Source organism: Acinonyx jubatus, chromosome A2, assembly GCF_027475565.1.
Source record: "Acinonyx jubatus isolate Ajub_Pintada_27869175 chromosome A2, VMU_Ajub_asm_v1.0, whole genome shotgun sequence".
NCBI lineage: Eukaryota > Metazoa > Chordata > Mammalia > Carnivora > Felidae > Acinonyx > Acinonyx jubatus.
Genome location: NC_069383.1, coordinates 52,896,851 through 52,918,582, shown reverse-complemented (window position 1 = coordinate 52,918,582; position 21,732 = coordinate 52,896,851). Strand labels below are relative to the sequence as shown.

At 38.3% G+C, this 21,732-nt stretch overlaps 1 protein-coding gene and 1 long non-coding RNA gene across 5 annotated transcripts in view; one reads left to right on the top strand and one right to left on the bottom strand.

The window, feature by feature from the left end:
* Nucleotides 1-21,732, bottom strand: part of IGF2BP3 (insulin like growth factor 2 mRNA binding protein 3) — a 151,308-nt gene that overhangs the window by 34,550 nt on the left and 95,026 nt on the right. For all 3 annotated transcript variants that reach the window (XM_015080556.3, XM_027075121.2, XM_053218305.1), the window contains exons 4-6: nt 10,606-10,657; nt 10,451-10,514; nt 1,508-1,789 (exon numbers count right to left, since the gene is read on the bottom strand). In XM_015080556.3, the coding sequence (XP_014936042.1) occupies nt 1,508-1,789; nt 10,451-10,514; nt 10,606-10,657 (398 nt within the window). The remainder of the gene's footprint in view (nt 1-1,507; nt 1,790-10,450; nt 10,515-10,605; nt 10,658-21,732) is intronic.
* Nucleotides 1-21,732, top strand: part of LOC113604059 (uncharacterized) — a 35,392-nt gene that overhangs the window by 5,810 nt on the left and 7,850 nt on the right. The window contains exons 2-3 of one of the 2 annotated variants that reach the window (XR_008296802.1): nt 14,953-15,044; nt 20,865-21,025. This is a non-coding gene — a long non-coding RNA (uncharacterized LOC113604059). Of the gene's footprint in view, nt 1-14,952; nt 15,045-20,864; nt 21,026-21,732 lie in introns of those variants that run through there. The other variant, XR_008296803.1, reaches the window with a different exon arrangement.

Here is a 21,732-nt window from a genome sequence, read left to right as displayed (position 1 = left end):
ATTCATAGAAGCTCTTTCCTCTGACAAGGAAATGAGTAGCTTTAAAAGAATAACTCTAATCTGCCACAGGACAAGGAAGGGAAACCATTTAATAATTAGTTTCTGCAGGTAACAGTGGATAAAGGAAAGGAAGGAGCCCTTCCATTTCAATATTAAAACCAGGCAAATTTAAGATTAAAACTTCCCCACTCCCTACATTATGAAGTCAAAGACCACTGGTTTAACACAAAGGTTACCAGTATCCCACATTTCCTGCTTCAAAGCAGGGGGAGGGAGGGCAGGATCAGACATCACCGTGCAGGTAGAGTGGGCATGCAACCACCACCAAACACAGCTCATTTCGCTTCTGCAGGAGAAATGAGTCAGCTAGTTCAACACTGGCATGGTGCCTGCGATAAATATGAATATCCTGTTAAGCTCAGGGGAACAAACATACATAATCAAGACCTACATAGTACCATAGCTGTACTTTCAGAAAAAGACTGCTTAACTCCATGGACCACATAAAATAAAGTCATTTTCCTTACTTTACTTACAAATTTAAAACACAAAATAATCCATTCATCTTCGTAGCTGGTCCAAAGACATTTCCATTTCCATTGTTGCGTACAATGACACAGCCACCTCTCTCCAGTGCGCTAACTATGGCAGCCACTGTCCCCAGAGAGGTGCTTAGTGCACTTTACAGAACAAGGGGTGAGGACAGTTCATTGTCAAGCTCCTTTGGGTCAAAAGATCCACATAGAGCCTAACAGGATGGTTAATAAGCAAATCAACATATAATGCACTGAAACTTTTAAAGAGTATCTTAGATGTATTTTAAGGGCACTAAATGTAATTTACATACAGTCATTTCATTCATTTGATAAATATGAGAGTCTTCTACCTAGCAGACCATGTGCTCAGCACTGGGGCTACCGTCATAAATAAAAACACACAGCTCTTGCTTTCTACTGCTGCAAAGCTAGCTCCAATGTTTAATGGACAATCTCCAATCCCTTAAAATTTGCATATTAAAACTATCAAATTAACATCCTAAAGAATAAGCCAATCCAACCACATGGCTTAATTATGGGATAAATTTAGACCATAAACTGAATGATTCTTTACCGACATAAAGCATGATTGAAAAACTACGTCTGTACTGGACCCAGAAAATTACTTCCAAAAACACTGAAGGCAGGTATCACTGGGGGTAGGACTGGGGACAGGGATAGGGGAGTAGAGAATAGGCAAGTAGTGGCCCTTTTATTCGCCGGTGCCTCCCGCATCAGAAGTGGATTAGGTATCATTTGTTTTCCATTTATGTGTGCAAATTTGAAGTTCTCTTTGAGATTAAGGTTTTGCCTCAGATTATCAAATCACAAGGTTTTTCCAGATTGCCAAATACTGTACAAGGAGGAATCACGGCCACACTCAGAAGGACATCAAGTACCAGAACAACTTACTGTTATTAAAATTCAAAGGGGAAAATATTAACATCCACTGCAGCCTCACCAATACTCACTTTGACTGAGTCTGTTTGGTAATGTTCCGAATGGTGGCACCTTCTTTTCCTATGATGGCTCCAACAAATTGGGTAGGGACCAGCAGGCGCAGAGGCAAGTCACACGGTTTCTGCTTGGAGATGGATCCTGGAGATCCCTGCCTCGATGAGCCCCTCTGCCCAAACCCACGACGACCCCGGGGTTGCTGTGAGGGGTTCTGCTGGGCAGCCATTTCATCAGGGATGTAGGCCACTTTCAATGTGAAGCTCTCCAACTGGAATCCATTTAGTTTGTCTAAAGCTCTGGAAGATGACAAGGAGCAGAGTATGGGAAGATAAATTAAGTTATATATAAACCTTTCAGCAAAGCAATACCCATCTCTTTCCACTCTGGATTACCACTTCTAAAAATTCTGAACAAAGCCACTGAGCAAGTAGTAAACTCCGAACACATACAATCCAACCCCCAAACACACAGACACACGCGCACGCATAGAAGACCAAGTTTCCAAAGGGAACATATTTGCCACTTACCAATGAAAAATAGAAAAAAGGTTAATCAACAGAGTTTGATTAAAAATGGTATTATGCGTGAGGTTAATAACAGCTTATGAGTACCTAAACTTCAAAGAAGTGAGTGGACAGTCTTTGTCTTGTCTGGTTTTTCCAAATTAGAATGGAAAAGATGTTAGAAATATGTACATCCCCCACTTCACCCTCTTGAAAAATAAAAATATTAAAACATTTTAAGAATTGCAGGACAAATATCCCTAAAGCACTCATGGGAGACACATACAAATTAATACTTAGGCTAATCAGTCAGTCAATAAATTCTCAGCAGTTCATGAGCAAGTCTCTGAGAAAAAAGCAGTCCCTGACCCTGTGGAATTTATGATCTGATTTGCGGCACAGGCAGGGGTGCTAGTGAATCAAAAAAAGCAAATGAAGTTATCTTCTACTTTATCTATCTATCCATGCATGCATCCATTTACCCACCCATCTCTCTATTTTGAGAGAAGCTCTATTTTTTTCTTCATTTTTAAACCTCATTACAGAAAAGTACCCACACTTAAGCATACATATCCAGGTGAATGTACATATCCAGATCCAGAACTAGGATGTACCAATGCCCCAAATGCCCCATCAGGGCATTTTTCAGTAATCTAACACCATAGATTAATTCTGCCTGTTTTAAAATTCTATACAAGTAAGTACATATGAGTACACGTTATATAGTATCATGTCTCACATCTCATGAGACTCATCTACATTTTTGTGTTGTACCTTACCTATTTTCTAAGTGGATAACTCAACAAAAAAATTGATAGAAAAGATATGGCCAAGATTTCAAAAGCACATAAACACTCCTAAGAATATACACTCCCCAGTACACAACAAAATTAAAAACAAAGATCCCACACTTTTTCTCTAGGGTTACTTCAAATTCTTTGCTCAGATTCTGTCCCAATGGGCACGGAGTTCAGCCCTGGTAACGGAAAAAACAAAACCAAAGAAACAGGAATGAAGCAGTTTCTCTCTAGTTGCCCAGAGTTATCATTTCTGGTTCACATACTGCCTTCCTTATCTGCAGATTCAGTTTCTGACATGAATGGAAAGGGGGAAAAAAGAAGAAGATGATGATGATGATCCTAGCACCAAAAAGGGCACCAGAAGCACGGAATTGCAAGACAGCCTAGGCAACCAGACAAGGCATGCTGCTTGTTCTCAGGACCCAGAATTCTGCCCTCTGTTCTTACTTGAATCCCGTTTCATGGCTATCCCACAGTGCCTAGCACACGAGTGAACTCGTAAGAGATCACAATCGAACAGAGCTTTGTCCCCATCACCACCACCCCCCCCCCCGACACTTCCCAGAATCATTGTTAACTATGATAACATCTGCAAATGGACCAGTATTTTCCATACGTTTATACATGTTTGTCTGTGTTCAGTGCCCTCTTTAAAAGCATAACTGAAACTGAAACTAATATAACTTGGTAAGTAAACTATACTCAAATGTTTAAAACATCTTTAAAAAGAGGTAAATATTTCCAGTTTTAAAAGAAGTACTAGGAGTATAATGTACAACACAGTAACAGTTATCTGTGCTTTTGGTGTATTTGAAAGTTGTTACAAGAGTAGATTCTGAACATTCTCATCTCAAAGAAAAACCTCTTTTGTGTATGAGATGACAGGTGTTAACTAATTTACATTGGTAATCATTTCATAATATATTTACATCATTGTGCCTACACCTTAAACTTACACAGTGCTGTAGGTCAATTATTTCTCAATAAAACTGGTAAATAAGAAAATTTATGAATTATACCCACAAATACACACATATATATCTGAACACACATAGAGGAAAGAACAGAGTGTGGCTTCTAGATTATCAATAATACTGCACATTCATTTTTTAATTAAAAATTACTTTAAAATGCCTACAAAGTAAAAGCATAATTGAGTTAATATAGTTTTAGGTCTTGCTTTTTTTCCCCAAATACAGTGTATCTTAGAATATTTCTCAGTGATTTCTATTTCACAGGACATTCTTTTCTTGAGTTTCACAGGCTAATGGCAGATACACAGCACAAATTCTTTTATCAATGCTTTTGTAACAGAACCTTAAATTAACACATTGTTTCCTTCCTTCTCCCTCTCCTCTTTTTTCTTAAGGAAAATGTGGATTAAGGACCATAAAATATTTTGGTTATTTCTAAAGGATTACAACAGCTGAGAAATTTTATCAACAATTATGATGTAAACTTATAAAAGTTGGAACTGCCCAAGTTTCAACCAATTAGGTATTCATTCAAAGCAACTTTAAACCTTTTCAAAGGCCATGGTAAAATAGATCACTGAAGGTCCTTAAAACCTAAGAGAAGCTGAACCTAATGAAGGAATCAACGATATCTATGGGCATAAAGGCAATATAGTTTGCTGTAATACCCTTTTTCCCACTATACACTTGAGTATTGCCAGCTTCAGAAGAAAATAAGTAAAATTTGTGGAAATAAGTCAGTAATGTTACAAAAAAAAGGTAAAGAATTGATTTTTGGAGAGAGAGGACCATACAGACATAGACCCCTTTTCTAATGGGGTTAAACAGATATATATATATATATATCTGTGTTTGAATATATATATATATAAGTGTTTGAATATATATATAATATATATATATATATAAGTGTTTGAATTTTAGGTCAACTGCTGTCATCTTTTTATGCCTGAAGTTTGAATTTCAGCTATGTCATCTGGTGGTCTGCCGAGTCCATGGGGCCAACATTATAATATTTTCACCAAACCTACTATATATGTAAGATGTGTGATAAACAATTATCATAATTATTCAAAACACATGTATTTCAGTTCAACTGAACTCAAAGATGTTTATCCAACAAGTACATTACTCAGGATCCTGTTTCCCATCATTACAAGACTGCTCTGATGTGGTTTTAAGGGTTATTCAGAAGGTCCTAAGTAGTTTTGCTAGCTGGTAGCACTTAATTGTATGGATAAAAAGTTTACCGGGGTGGGTCACAGCATAGAGCTGAAAGGACCATGAGAAAGAGACTACGTGGTTTAAGTCAATGATGAGGAAGAGAGAGAAAGAAGAATTGAGGCCCAGAGAAGTTCAACTTGTCCAAGGGTAAATACACACAGTTCTGAGCAGTACAAAAGAAGATGGACCAGGGACCAGAATTCTATTTCAACTTAAACAGTAAGTAGCCAAGTAACTTGGAAAGGTCTTTTTCTTGTTTGGCATTAGCCTTTCTCACTGACAAAACTAAAAGATTAGATTTATGGTCTCCTTCAACTCTAAAATTCCAGACCTCACTATTATATATCATACAGTTCCTAACAAAATGAGGTTTAGCCGTTATGAAAAAGTCACACAGTTCTGTTTTTTCCTTGTAGCAAGGATAAGAGTTTGAGGCACAATTCATGAATAACTACTACACTTTGGGGTGCCTGGGTGGCTCAGCTGGTTAAGCATCCAACTTCAGCTCAGGTCATGATCTCACAGTTTCGTGAGTTCAAGCCCTGCATCGGGCTCTGTGCCGACAGCTTGGAGCCTGAAGCCTGCCTCAGATCCTGTCTCCCTCTCTCTCTTGCCTTTCTCCTGCTCGTGCTCTCAAAAATAAACAAACATAAAAAAAAATTTTTTAATTACTAAATACCTGGTAATAACATTGCAGGAATGCAACCTAAATATTTATCTGCAAAGGCATTTATTACTAAAATGGTTCTAAAAGGGGAAAGGTAACTGCAAGCAACCTAGATGTGCAGTAGAGGACTAGATACATAAGACTACAGCAGGGACAAAAATACTACACAGAGATTACAAATGGTATAAATACAGTTAATGGCAAGACAATCTGCAAAACTCTACAAAATTACCTTTGTCACTTTTTAAGTTAGGACATGGGACAATGTCTGCTAAACTTGATGGCAAATTTAACAGTGTTATCTCTGAATGGCAAAATGACAAATTCCACTGTCTCACTGCTTCAGCAGTCATTTCTTTTCCCAAAATCTTCTATTTACATAATTTTCATAAAGATAAATTTCCTCCCCCTTAGCCATCAGTCATATTATTTCAAAAACTCCTTCAAATGGATGTAAAGCATCTGCAATGACAGCTTCAAACTATAGACTGTATTCCTATTCTCTAACAAACAAATAAACATCAGAAATAAGAACCCTAGGAGCACCTGGGTGGTCAGTCGGTTAAGCATCCGACTCTTGATTTTGGTTCAGGTCATGATCTCGAGGTTCTTGAGTTCACACCCACATCAGCTCTGTGCTGACAGTGCAGAGCCTGCTTGGGATCCTGTGTGTGTCTCTCTCTGCTCCTCCCCTGCTCCTGCTCTCTATCTCAACAACAACAACCAAACAAAACAAACAAAAACTTTTAAAAAATCCTAAAGAAAAGAAAGCATAAGAACTAAATGCCTACAAATTCTGAAGGGTTATTTTTTTTGTCACACATTACAAACCTTCGAATGAGTAAGGCCTGTCCTTGACTGTGTTATCTAAGTGTCCCCAGAACACAGAGGAAATAGGTGATCTAGAGACCCAGATCTAGAGATCTTAGAGCTTGTCTTGCTCCAAGGAACAGTACTAAAATATGTACTTCAGTTTTTAATGGTTTTTAAAAGTTTTCCTCATTTTTTACCCATTTTAAAAATTATTTTAACGAATCAGTAAAGACTTAAGACTAAAACAAATATATGTATCTCCTAGTAATGTATTAATTATTAACCTTCATTTTTCTTAGCCAGAAGGTGGCAGAGATTCCCATGTTAAATTTTTAGAGACATAGCCTTACTGAAGAATCCTCTTAAAAGTGGCAACCATAGAGGTTTCAGTAATAAAGAGGCACTCACGGACCTTTTTCAACTAGGATGCGAATTCCTGAGTGTCGGTGGCCAGTTCTGTTTTGGAGGCATTCTGTTGGTTTTTCTCAACAGCCTCATTAGCTAAGGATTGTAATTATTCCCCCTTTACAAGATGGGGGTGAGCTCAAACAGATTAATCTGACCAGAGTCACAGCGAGAAAAGTGGTGGCGCAGAGTCCATTCTATGGAACTGGACTCCGGAATATATCCTCTTAGCCTCTGTGCTCTACTCATACCACATAAGCACATCCCAGTTATGTGGACTCTGAGTAACAGATGATAAGGAATGAAGTCAAATGAGATTATCAATTCAGCTCTGATTACCTGAAGGTGTGAGCTCAGATGGTTGCCAAGGAAAGGCTGTGGAGAAATCATGCCAGGCTAGTGTAAGCAGCAGACAGTCATGCTAGAGCCCAGAGAGCAGGCGTCCAAGGTTCAGTGGGGCCAGTCCTAGAGGGACCAACCTTCCCCAGCTCAAACCACTTCAAGCTACTCTAGAAGCAACCCAGAACCAGAGGACTGAATGTGAGGTCCTGTTTACTGGGTGCCTATGTGCCAGTCCATTTGATGAGACCATTTTCTGTAAGTATGATGTGTATATGCATGAATATATTTGGTTTTTGTCAATTCTCATGTTGCAGCTGAGAAAACTAAAGATCAGAGAAGGTTATAGTCAGAGTCCTGTGACCCCAGAATCCATACTTTCTCCATTATATCCAATGTCTCTCAAATAAAATTCTCACAGAGCGAGAATGTATTCCACATCTTTTTTCAAAACTTACTAAAGAAGTTCAATAGACAATCTTCACAGCATTGCTTCACAAAATTGGTTTTGTCCATTTTTTAAAACTATTAACTTTCTCTAAATACACAATTGTTTTCTAATTCTCTTTGATTTTTTAGGAATTCTTGATGGGGAGAAAACCCAGTATCTTATAAAGAAACTCAACTTGGTCAGGAATTAAAATCAGGTGATCCCCTTCCATTACTTTTATCACAGGGAGGCCCATCCTTGAGGTCAAGGACTTTGCCTTTATTCATTCCTATCTTTTGGTCAATAGCTGGTAATCAATAAATGTTACCTGATTAACTATTAGAATAAGGGATATGACTACTTCCCTCATTGAACTGCCCAATTTATTTGTTTAGGTTACCTAACTACCTACATTAGAAATTCCTAAACATTTTTTTCTTCCCTCCTTGGGATCAACAGGACCCTGCCAATTTCTAACAACCACTACAAAGTACCTTTAGATTTAAAAAAATGTCTCCACATTCACATTGCTGTCATGTTAAGATTAATGTCCACAGTACTTCTGCTTTGACTAGCCAGTCTACACTTCTTGTGCTTGTACTCTTCTTAAGAAGTTGGAATTTTTTTAAGGGGGAGGGGAGTGCTAAATGTCAACTTGTCTCTACTTAAGGTCCTTCTATGTCTCTTCAAAGCTATGTAAGTTAAGTCTCCTTATAAGTAACTAACTGTTGGGGCACCTGGGTGGCTCAGTTGGTTAAGTGTCCAACTCTCAATTTTGGATCAAGTCATGATCTCACAGATAGTGAGATAAAGCCCTGTGACGGGCTCTGCACTGACAGTGTGGAGCCTGCTTACGATTCTGTCTCTGTCTCTCTCTCTCTCTGATCCTCTCTCATTTGTGCTCTCTCTCAAAACAAATAAACATTAAAAAAAAAAATAAGTATTAAGTATTTCCGCCTTTACCTAGCCTCACATAAGTTTTCAAATAAGACAACTAGGAAAGGCCTCTATCTCTGAATATCCTTAGATTTAGATGTTATCTCATATATTCTGTGTAACAGAGAGATGACTCTGCCAAGTATTCATTACAGATCTTTGTAAAGACTGAAGTATAGAAGACAAAATGGAGCTTCTGCGTTCTTACTGCCCTCACTTTGATACCCCAATCTACTTTCCCGTTTTTCCCCTAACATGATTTGGTTGAAGAAAAAGTTTGTTTTACAACTTGCATCATAATTCCTATAATATCCAAACACCTTCTATGAACTTGAATTTTTTCAAATGAAGGAAGGATACAAACAGAAGTAAAAATAATATACCTTTAAACATATCCAAAGTTTCATTATTAAAACATTAAAGGTGAATCCCCTAGGTCAGCAAAGTCTGATGAAGCCCCGTGTTAGGGAGAATAAAGGGAAATGGACTTTCATAGTGCTGATGAAAATTTAAAGTAATTCAAACTCTATGAAGGCTAACTTGCCAGCTTCGGTATCCAACAACAAAAAAGTACATACATCCTGACTTAGTAAATTTAACTCCAGGAATTTAACCCTACGGCGATATTCACATATATGCAAAATGACATGCAAAAAGGGATTCACTATAGCACTGATCATAACTGCTAAAAACTTAATAAACAACTTAATATCCATTTTGGGACTAAGTCATTCCACATCCATACAGTCAAATCCTAAGGTATCATGTGTGCAAAAAGGAGGAAATATTCACACATCTGTCTTCTGTGTTGTTAGTTACCTCTGAGAAAGGAAACAAAGTAATTGGGGACAATACTGGAAGGAAGATTTGCACTGTATACATCTTTGCACCTTGTAAAATTTTGAACCATGTTAATATCACCATTTAAAAAAATAAAGCTCCATTTGGGTTATGCAAATTTCCATCTCCCCAGCCCTATCTTTCCTTTCATAGTCTCTCCCTGAGTGGGTACTACTTTTGGTAACCTAGCTCTATTCCCACCCTTGCAGGGGGTTTCATCTTTTCCTTTTAGGGCTCAGGGTCAGCCAGCATGGTCTTTCCTCTCACCTTTCCACACAGAGACAAGAGGCAGTCTGTTTCTGCCTGTACTTTATCTGGAGGTGGTTAAGACTTCCATGGTCTATTGACACTCAGCACTTGCATGCCATTCCTAGGCATGTTTGTGCTCTGAGTAGCTCTATCCAAGGCAGTGTGTGTGGCATCCTCACCTTCTTTTCTCTAGTGCTCAGCCAGTTCATTAGATCACTCCCAAGCCTACAGAATTATCTTTCCCTAGGGGAGATTTTTTGATCTGCAAAGTTTTGCCTCTCTCAATTGCACTGGAATATGTTTTTCAAATCAAAAAGCAAATTACATTGATCCAATGTCTGCATGCTCCTAAATTATAATTGTCATCAATAAAAAAAAAAAAAATCAGTGACCAAGAAAACTTAACATTTAACACCGGTGGTAGTTTAACACATGATCAATTTACCCGCTTTACATAAAATAGCAATGTTATGTATCATATCAATAAGAACAACAAGTCTTTACGTAATTTGGCAAGGATACCCAGGCCCAGAGCTTTTTGCAAATAGGATGTAATGCAGCATCATACAATACCACTCTATTATTGGCATTAAAGACATATGAAAAATGTAGTAAAACTTTACTAATACAGATTCTTATTAGACATTCAAATTTAAAAAGAATTGCAGGGTCAAACTGTGCAAAATAAAATTTATTTCTGCTACCCAACAGCCCAAAATGTAAGCACTAAACTTAACCTAGTTATTACGTATAGATTAAAAGTTTCAAACTGCTTACTGTCTAGCTTGGTCCTTACTGGAATAGGTTACATTTACGACTGCAGTTTCCGAGTCAGTGTTCACTAGAGGAAGAGAAAAGTGAAGAAAAAAAAGTTAGTTTTCTTTCTATTTCCTTCCTTTTAAAAATTTGAACGCAATTGAGAAGACATGTACCTTGCTCACAGCTTTCCACCACTCCATACTGGACTAGTAAACTATCCAGCACCTATCAGGAGGGGGAGAAAAAATTACAAATTTTCAATTTCCCAAGTTATTAACAAGGGCAGAAATAGGTTTTAAAATCACAAATAACTGTGATGGAAAAGAGCCAAAAAAAAAAAAAGAAATTAACTGGGGTTTTGGGACTAAAGAAGCAAGGGAAGGACACCATAGAAAGTTCGTAGAGGGCTTCTCTCTCCTGCCTACTTCCAGATCCCTGACTTTAACCTCATTTCCTTTGGCGAAACAAGAAGTTAAGTGGCTCAGCAAGGTGTTCAAAGCCATAACCGCCTGATTCCTGAGGCTGGAGAATAAAGAAGCATGTAATTCTCATACATTTATCTCATACACATCATCATTTGAGACAAGGCCCCAAGTAAAATGTTCCTTTTCAAAGAACTTCCTTTTACAGCTACTATGGGCACATCAGAACAGACTACTCTCAAAGCAGACTGGTAGTATGAAGAGAATAGTTGATATTCTACCTGTCTTAAAGATTAACCTAAATGACCTGAAATTAATTTAACACTGTTGGAAAATGTACAATTTGAAACTATGTTTTGACCACTTTTCCTGTAGTTGCATTATTCTGAGCATGTTATTCTAAAGAGAAGCTGTTAAAACAGTAACTAAATTATTTTATAGTATAAAATGTAGATGTACATCTCATCGTCTCATCAGTATAAACCAAATTTGACTGTCCTCAGCTTCCAAGAACTGTGAAAAGTCTTTCTTGAAAAGTAAAACAAGTTTTTATTAATTTATAGTGAACCACTTATCAGTTTAATTGCAAAATTAAAGGACAGCCCCTTCAGAATGTTTTCTGCCTCCAAGAACATAGTAAACCAGTGAGAAACACATTAAATAAATTTTTATGTTAATTCCCAACTTTATGCAATTTCTTCTAAACAAACGTTCATCTCATGTGGTATCTTTCAGGCATTTATTTTGTCTACAGATTCCAGTTTGAAATTTATAGCAAGGTTTGTCTAGGGGTGAGCTTTAATTTTTTTCCCCCATTTTAAAATAGGGTAAATACTTATTTGTTAATGGAATAGTTACCTATTTTTATACTGCATGTGGTGAATTTTGATGTGGTGAATTCCCTTTGAGTGGGGCCTATCACAGAAGCACACTAATCTTTGCCTCTAATGATAGCTATTGTTAAGTCATAAAGCTCAATATTTTATTTTTAATTCAGACTACTTAGCTGACTACATAAATTTTCATTTGCTGGGTCTTGGCCACTAAAATGTACAGTCTGCATCAACAGGAATTTTTTTGTACTATCCCTAGTGCCTAGAATGTACAGGCACAAAAAGATATTTAAATAGTTCATAAGTGAAGTGAACACTTACCCAGAGGAAATCCTAGTATAGCTTATTAGAAATAATACTCTTTATAATAGTGCTTACGTGGTTTACAGGTGAATTTCCTGTGCATGTAGTATTGATCACCGACTATTTTATAAAGGCCAAAAAACAGGACACCTCTCACAATGCCATCCAAAGAGGTAATAAGCAGCATATAATGCCTTTGAAAACATTTTTTAAGGCAACCTACTTATAATTTTAAATCACAAATTTTTCAATACCAAAAAATTATGGTACGTAAGTTAACAGAATTCTAACAAGGCACTTTAATTCATTCCATCTTAAGTAAAGCAGCAGGAAAGGTAAATCCAGTATTTAAGATTTAGCTTTTAAGTGGAAGGCACTCTAATAGAGATTTATAGTAACTTGGGTATGTTAAAGGGCAGGGTTGAAGGTGGAGATGGTGGTGGTAGTGACACAGAAGGGGTGTAGGCATTAGGAGTGAATGCCAGTTTAATGTTAATTTAAATAAACATCATTCTTAATTATTTCTAAAAACAATTTGTTCAGCAATACATTAGTCTCCACATAGTTTAGCTTATACCACCTTAACTTGTACTACTATACATATATATACATACATATATTTATATTTAAATATAGAATATATACATATACACAGGCATAAAATAAATACTTTTTTTTTTACTTACAAAAATCAAGGAAATAGACCTCAAAATTTTCAATGCATATATTGTAGAAAGCGTAATATGTTCAAAACAAAATTGCTTGGGGGCACCTGGCTGGCTCAGTTGGTAGAACATGCAACTGATTTCGGGGTCATAAGTTCGAGCCCCAGGTTGACTGTGGAGTTTACTAAAGAAAAAAAAAGAAGAAGAAAGAAAAAAAACACCAAAATTGCTTGTAGTTGCACCTTCTATTGCTATAATAAATGCTACTGGTTGTCAACGATGTGTTAAAATGTGTAACATCTCTATCAAAGTAATTAGGAACTACAATCTAAAACTAGTGAACTTTATTATATGTAAATTATAATAAAATTAGTGAATTTTATTGTATGTAAACGATACTTAAATAAACCTGACTCTAAAAACCAAAAAACAAAAAACTCTAATCCTTCAAAACAAAACAAAACAAAACAAAACAAAACAAAACAAAACAAAACAAAACCAATCGGAGGTGCCTGGGTGGCTCAGTCAGTTAAGTGCTTAACTCTTGGCTCAGGGCTTCATGGGTTCAAGTCCCGCATCTAGCAGCTCCCACACTGGCTCTCTCCCTCTCTCTTTCTGCCCCTTCCCCAATCACACTGTCTCTGTTTCTCTCAAAATAAATAAATAAACTTAAACAAACAAAACAAAAAACCCAGGCCCAACATCAATAATTAAGAAGTACTAGTTAAGAAACAAGTTAACAACACAACCTGTAGTTGGATTTCAATGGGTCTTTGTTGTTTTAATTTAAAGCTTTATACACAAATTTGGGGGCTAATCACAAGTGAGAGATGGAGGAAGAACTGTTAATAGCCCAATCAGATTTCCAAATCCCAAAAGGGTTTCCATCCCCCAAATGATTAGGCAGTGCTATAGCAACCCGTTTCCCTTCAGTCTATTAGTTAGTCATTTATTTGAATGTGCTATGTCAAGCAGGACTACTGAATTCGATCATGCCAGTTCAACCCACTCGAAGAGTAAATACAACTTACCCTTGATAAGTTCTGACATTTTGATTCACCCTGCATTAACTAGGAAGACAGACATTCCAGTTATCTGTCACTGAAACCACCCACCCCCCAGGTTCTGGTCTCCTCTCAGGTGTTAGAACATCTTGTATTTTCTACCTCTCCCATCTATTTCGGCTACAAATGTTTTAAATTAAACAGCCTTGTCTAAAGGTAAAAAATAAAATAAAAACTTCCATTGCCCATTTCCAACGTTTCCACAAATCTCTTAAACTCCCAGTCCTAAATGAAATTATTTTACTCAAGCCAGAAAGGAAACATTTCTCTCTGCTTCAGTAAGTTTTAAATTCCAACTGGAGGGGAAAGAAGTCATCAAAACAAAGCCCCAGAGAAAATGTCTTAGTGGAATGTCCCTTTTTTATATATTTAGGACTTAAAATTAAATCTCAAATATTCAGCCTTTTTAAAAAAAGTTCCTCCAAATGCAGAAACAGAATCTCGTGATAAATGCAAAGATTAGCATTGTCCCTTCACACAGCTGCAGAGAATTAAGATCATTTACAATTGTGTAGGGTAGAAACAATCTAAATGCTCATCACCTAATGAATGGATAGACAAAATGTAGTACAGCCATACAATGAAATGGTATTTGGCCACAAAATGGAATGAAGTACTGACATATGCTACAACATGAATGAACATTGAAAACATTATGTTAAGTAAAAGAAGCCAATAACACACACCCACACACAAAATACGTATTAAGTGATTCCATTACTAGGAAACATCCAGAAAAGGGAAATCTAGGGGCACCTGGTGGCTCAGTTGGTTAAGTGCCCAACTCTTGGTTTCGCTCAAGTCATGATCTCACAGTTTGTGAGATTGAGCCCCATGTCAGGCTCTGGGCTGACAGCATGGAGCTTGCTTGGGATTCTTTCTGCCTCTCTCTCTGTCCCTCCAGTGGTCATACTGTCTCTGTCTCTCTAAAAAATAAATAAATTTAAAAAGGGGGGGGGGAATCTATAGAGGCAGAAAGTACATTAGTTGTTGCATAGCGCTGGTGAGTGGGAATGTAGAGGGCGGTAGCAGAAGAGGTTGCTTTTTGAGACAATTAAAAAGGTTTAACATCAAGTATGGTGATGGTTGCACTTATCCATTATACTAGAAAACACTGAAAAACACACTTGAAGTGGGTGAACTGTATGTGAATTATATCTCATTAAAGCTGTTAAAGAATAACTAAGATCAGTATTACTAGATAATAGCCTAGGTTTTGGTTTTTTTTTTTAGCTCTGAAGAACTACTGAAGTGTAATAAACTGCACAAAATTTGATCAGTTTTGCCATTATGTATACTCTCCTGAGACCATCACCATAATCAAGGTAAGCTTCTTCATGCCCCTCTTCAATCTAGTAGGCTGGTCTATTCATACACAGAACACTGAGATAAAGATAGTTGAAAAACGATCTTTGTCTCACACATGATCAGATTTCGTCTGCCACAGCAGCACCACATCCACCACCACCACCCTTGCCCCCAACGAAACTAGCTGTGACTCAGCTGATCCCCTATGGGCGTGGAGTAATTCATGCTCTGCAGACAGACCTTCTGCTGACTACTTATTCTTTATACCTGCTGCTCCTGAGGTCCTATCAGCTCTGAACTATCTGAACTGAGAGTCTGACTGGTATCTTACCTCTGGTCCACCACCCCGTGACTATTCTCCTGGTACAAGTTACTACTCTTCAGTGGCTTCAAACTACTGACAGAAACTGTCACAACTTCAACATGGTACAGGAGATCATCAGTGATCTGGTGCTGCCTACCTCTCCCATCATCTTCAATATACTTCCCACACACCTACTGCTCCAGTCACACCCTGAAGACTGAGTAAAGCACCCTCGTTTCCATAGCACCTGAGCTCACCTAATCCTATAAATGAAAGCAGTGTCATTTTATAATCTCTTCACTGATCTTCATTCTCCCACTAGACTAGTCATTATTAACCATAGTGATGTGATCAGTTGTCAGGTGTGTCACAAGTAATCTTTTCCTAATGGTTATACTGACTTCCATACTTAAGCTATTTATGATACAACAATAGAATCTAAACCCTCCTTGTTTGCTTCGTGTGTTTCAAAAGATGATGGGACAGTGCTGGGGTTACAGTCTAGTGCACTAATCTCTTCTCTTAAATTGCCTCTAGAAATGCCCCACCATCTTCATTGTGGTTCCTCCACAAAGAGCTATACTAGCCTCTAAACTTTAGAAGGAGAGGTTCCTGGGTGGCTCAATCAGTTGAGTGTCTGACTCTTGGTTTCAGCTCAGGTCATCATCCCAGGGTCGTGAGATTGAGCCCCATTTAATGGGCTCTGCGCTGAGCGTGGAGCCTGCTTAAGATTCTCTCCCCCACCCCTTTGCCCCTCCCCCTGGCCTTGCACACACTCTCTCAAAAACAAATTTTTTTTTCTAAAAAGAAACTATGTACTTGCAATAAAATTTTTTTTAAAAATAAACTTTATAAGGAAAGGGACCAAGTCTTTGTTATCTGAGAACTGTGTTTAGCTCAGTGAGGCACAACAAAAACTAAAGGGTTAAAAAAGAAGCCACAAAATAGTTTTTGTCTAAGAGCAAAGGAAACTAATTCCAACTTCCTTTAGAAGTCCATAGTGATTGATATAAGCAAACAAGTATTTATTATGAATTCACATAAAAAAGACAAAGAAGTGTAAAGCCACAGCCATTATAAAAACCAGTTAGGGCCCCTGGGTGGCTCAGTCCTTTGAGCATCTGACTTCAGTTCAGGTCATTATCTCACGGTTCAGGAGTTTGAGCCCCACATCAAGCTTTCTGCTGTCAGCACAGAGCCTGCTTCGAATCCTGTAGCCCTTTCTCTCTGCCCCTCCCCCTGCCTCTTAAAAATAAACAGGGACGCCTGGGTGGCTCAGTCAGCTGAGTGTCTGACTTCGGCTCAGGTCAGGATCTCACAGCTGGTGGGTTCAAGCCCCATGTCAGGCTCTGTGCTGACAGCTCGGAGCCTGGAGCCTGCTTCAGATTCTGTGTCTCCCTCTCTCTCTGCCCCTCCAACTCTCATGCTCTGTTTCTATCTCAAAAATAAATAAGCATAAAAAAATTAAAAAAAAAAAAAGAATAAATATTAAAGAGGTGCCTGGGTTGCTCAGTTAAGTGTCTCTTGGTTTCAGCTCAGGTCATGATCTCTTGGCTCGTGAGTTCGAGCCACGCATCAGGCCCGCACTGACAGTGCAGAGCCTGCTGCTTAGGATTGATTGATTGATTGATTGATTCATTCATTCATTCATTCATTCTCTCTCTCTTTCTCTCTCTCTGTCCTCTCTGCCCCTCCCGCACTCGCTCTGTCTCTCAAAATAAACTCAAAATCAATAAACATTAAAAAATGTTAAATTAAAACTCAAAGCAGGTATTTAATGCTCTCTTGCCCTACTACACACCTTCCAAAATACATGCACATGCATCCACACTCACACACCAATAAAGCTTCCAAATACCACAACTAGGCTCAGACTTTGGGGAGGGGTTACCAGAAAGAAGTTATTTTTAACTATTCATTATTCAACAAGAGCAAGGGGGGTAAAAAAAAAACCTCCACAAGATAATCTCTGGGGAGCCAGGCATGTGGCGGTCAAGGGAACTTCCTTCAACTACAGGTCAACAATAACTCGTTGCTATTTATGGATAAAACCAATCCAGTAATTTTATTCTTTTATATCATCTATAAGAAGACTACCTACATTAATAAACAAAGAACACCTCTATGTTACAGGTACCCCAAAACGTTTGTAAAATTGGTACAAAATAGATACAAAAAATTTTAAAGAAATATCCACCTTGAGGGGAGTGGGGCGCCTGTGTAGCTCAGCCAGTTAAGCCCCCAACTCCTGATCTCAGCTCAGGTCATGATCTCATGAAGGTGAGATCGAGCCCTGCGTTGGGTCCCTTGTGGGTGTGGAGCCTGCTTAGGATTCTCTCTCTCTCCCTCTGCCCCTCCTGCACCTGCTCTATTAAAAGAAACAACAACAAAAAGATCCACCTTAATGTAAATTTCCCTAAACTGTTATCATCATACTTATTTGAGTAACAAACCATTTTCTCACATCCAACTCTGTAAGCAAATTTCAACTTCAGAAGGCCAACACACACAGACCCAATCTTCCACAACCTCACAAGTCAGGTTGCAAACATCTTTATCACTGATAAAACCCAGAGGGCATCTCTGCCTCCATCATCCCACAAAAACGTCCCAGCATTAGAGGCACACAGAGCAAACTCATAACTTTCTAGCCACCCTCAACTTCCGCAAGTTAGATCCCCTAACATGAGGAAGAAACAGTAATTTAGAATTTTATAAAATCATGTGATCAGAGCAACTAAGAGAGACAAGAGACCAGGTTACCAAAGACACACACAGAGCTCAAAATCAGAGAAGACAAGCCCTCAGGAGCTCCTACTGGGCTGGACTTTATGATTGGACATCTATGCCCAAACCCAATGCTGTGTTCACTTCTCCTGTTACTACCTTTTAGAGTCAATGGTGACCCCATCTAGAGTTACAAATACCAGAAACCTTGCCTCGAAAATTTCACCTCATCCCCAAGAAGCTCATCAGTAAAAGTCCACCTACACATTGCTCTGGGCCTGCATGCTGCTCTCTTCTGCCACACTAGACCAAGCCTCCATGACCTACCTCTCTGCACTACTGTAGAATGCTCCAAGATCGTCTCTCCATACTCATTTCTGATTTCAATGGTTTGTTCTCAAACAGTGAGGCTTGTATTGTCAGTGTGCTAGCCACTGACTACATGTGGCTACTGGGCACTTGAAAAGTGGATTAGCCACATTTGATTAGTACAAAATACGTAATATTTCAATTTTTTAAATAATTGATTACATGTTAAAATTGTAATATTTCAGATATACTAAAATACTATTAAAGTTAATATTCACCTGTTTTCCTTTTTACTTTCTCAACACGGCAATTAGAAAATTTTAAATTGCGTAAGTGGTCTGCATTTTCTTTCTACTGGACTGATTCTACCCTAAACTGATTTTTTAAAGTTGAGCTAATCAACTTACACCCTACTATTAACTCTAAGAGCTTCCCTTTGTATTGGGGAAAGGATCCAAAATCCCTAACAAGTGCCCTGAAGGCCCTGTGTGACATGCTCATCATCTAATGCCACTCTCTCCAACTACACTGGCCTTCTTTCAGTAATGAATTATGGCCGATAACATTTGGGTGCTTTCCAGTAGAAGCACCGTCTTAAATATTTTATCTATTTTAACTCATCTCATTCCACAAAATCCCATAAGGGAACATCCCATTTAATAAATGCGTTAATTATGACAAGGGGAAGTTAACAGTGTTTCAACTTGGGTAGTTAAGTGATAGACAAATGATTTAAAACCCCCACTGTCAGATTCCAGAGCCCACATTGTTAACCACTTGGTCAACTACATTGCCTCATTTTCCCCACACAAAATAAAATATAGTGACACATACTGAAGCCAGTTCAATCCTTTCAATGCTGGAAGATGAAAATCAGCCTTTGATACAAAAGACCTTTATCAACCCCAAGGGTCAACAAGACTACATAGCCCTCGTTCCAAGTGCTAAATACTGTATTTCTATATATCTCAATCAGATTAAAGTATTAACCAGCATTAATTTGTCCTACATTTTATTAACAGCAATACTTGTAAAACACTCCAAATAATATAAAGTTAGGGTCCCTTTTGACCACCTGCTTCTAAACCAGTTACTTCCCCCAAACATTTAAGGAAATCTTAAATTTTTGATGCGTCTCTCCAAATGTTTTTACAAGTATGTGTCACATGAAAAGATGCTCAATGCCACCAATCATTAAGGGAATGTAAATGAAAGCCATAGTAAGATTGCTTCACACCCATTAGAATGGGTATCATTTTTTTTTTAAGGAAAATAACAGAGGTCTTGGCAAGGATGTGAAAAAATTAGAATTCTCATACTTTGCTGGGAGAAACGTGAAATAGTGCATCCTCTATGGAAAACACTATGGCAGTTCCTCAAAAAATATTAAAAACAGAATTACCACACGATCCAACAATTCCACTTCTGGATATATACCCAGAAGAATTGACAGCAGGTACCCAAAGAGCTATTTGTACACCTATGTTCCTAACAAGCATTGTTCACAATTGCTGAAAGGGAGAAGCAACCCCAGTGGATAATGCAGGGTTTACATACAAATGGAGTACTTATTAGTCAACCATAAGAAGAAATTAATACAGACACCTGCTATAGTATGGATAAACCATGGAAACATTACCCTAAGTGCAAGCTGAGCCAGACATAAAAGGTAACATATTTATACAACTGACATTTATACAAATGACATTTATACAAATGACAAACATTTATCAAAACAGGTATATCCATAGAGATATATCCAGTGTTTTCCAGGGGTTGAGAGAAAGGAGAAATGGAGTGACTGCTTACAGGTAGGGTATTCTTTCTGGAGTGATGAAAATGCTCTGGAATTTGCGGTGATGGCTGTACAGTCTTGTCAATATGCAGAAACCCACTGAATTACACACTCTAAAATGATTACTTTCATAATTCTGTCAATGGTAGCTCAAGTTTTGTTTTTTAAATATTTATTTGAGAGAGAGAGCACAAGCCGGGGAGGAGCAGAAAGAGAGAAAGACACAGAATCAGAAGCAAACTCCAGGCTCTGAGCTGTCAGCCCAAAGCCCGATGTGGGGCTTGAACTCATGAGCTGTGAGTTCATGATCTGAGCCGAAGTCAGACGCCCAACCCACTGAGCCACCTGGGCACCCCTCGAGTTTTTTTTCTAAGTATGTGTGGATGCTTAGTCACACATCCACCCATAGAAGAGAATTGCTTTAAGTTAATTTTCATAAAATATATTACTGTTCTAAACACTTTACATATATTTTCTCAATTACTCCTCACAGTGTAGCTATTTTCCACATTATGAAGATGAATAAACTGAGGCAGATTTTAAGTAACTTAAAGTAGGACATTACTGATCTTGCTTTTTTTTCCTCTCATCTGTCATCTCAGTGGTCAGTCTATGTTGGTAAAGACAAAAATTAGCTTATTCTTTTTAACTGCTGCATGGATTTCCACAGTACAGGCTATTAACCTGCTGCCTTTTCTTCAGTCCCCTCAATCACAGCAGCCTCCAAACCTTGAACACTAAGCTATATGTGGCCTACCCCAACATGCCACAGAGTCTGGAGAGAGTCCAGCAGAAAACTAAGACAGCAGTGACTGCCTGGTTATCCTGCCAGGCCTCAGCCCCCAGCTCTCCAAACAAACATAGAAAGACTAAGGAATCCCAGAAGTAAACACAAGTCTCAATAACTCACTAATTTACTCCTTGAGCAGAAAGGTAGGGATTATTACTCCAAACAGCTACAAATTACTAGAGGGAAAAAGAGGGCAGTTCTAAATCCTCATTACAATTCCAACATTATCATGGGTGAAGGCACTAAAGGGGTGCCTGGGTAGCTCAGTTGGTTAAGCATCCAATTCTTGGTTTTGGCTCAGGTCATGATCTCATGGCTCATGAGATCAAACCCCAGCATCGAGCTCTGTGCTGACAGTGTGGAACCTGCTTGGGATTCTCTCTGCCTCTCTCCCTTTCTTGTGTGTGCATGCTCTCTCTCTCAAAATAAACTTTAAAAAAAAAAAAAAAAAGAGGCGCAACTGGGTGGCTCACTCAGTTAAGCATCCAACTTCAGCTCGGGTCATGATCTCGTGATTTGTGGGTTTGGGTCCCAGGTTGGGTTTTGTGCTGACTCCAGCTCAGACACTGGAGTCTGCTTTGGATTCTGTGTCTCCCTCTCTCTCCCCTCCCCCACTTGCACTCTCTCTCAAAAACAAACATTAAAAACAATAATAAAAAAGAAAAAGGGGGAAAAAAGTGACTCATCTCATGAGGTGAAAAATACCCAAGATTACAGTGGCCTCCAAAAGTGGTAGATCATCCCAGATGCTGGCATTTTATCCACTGCCCCTATTTAAAG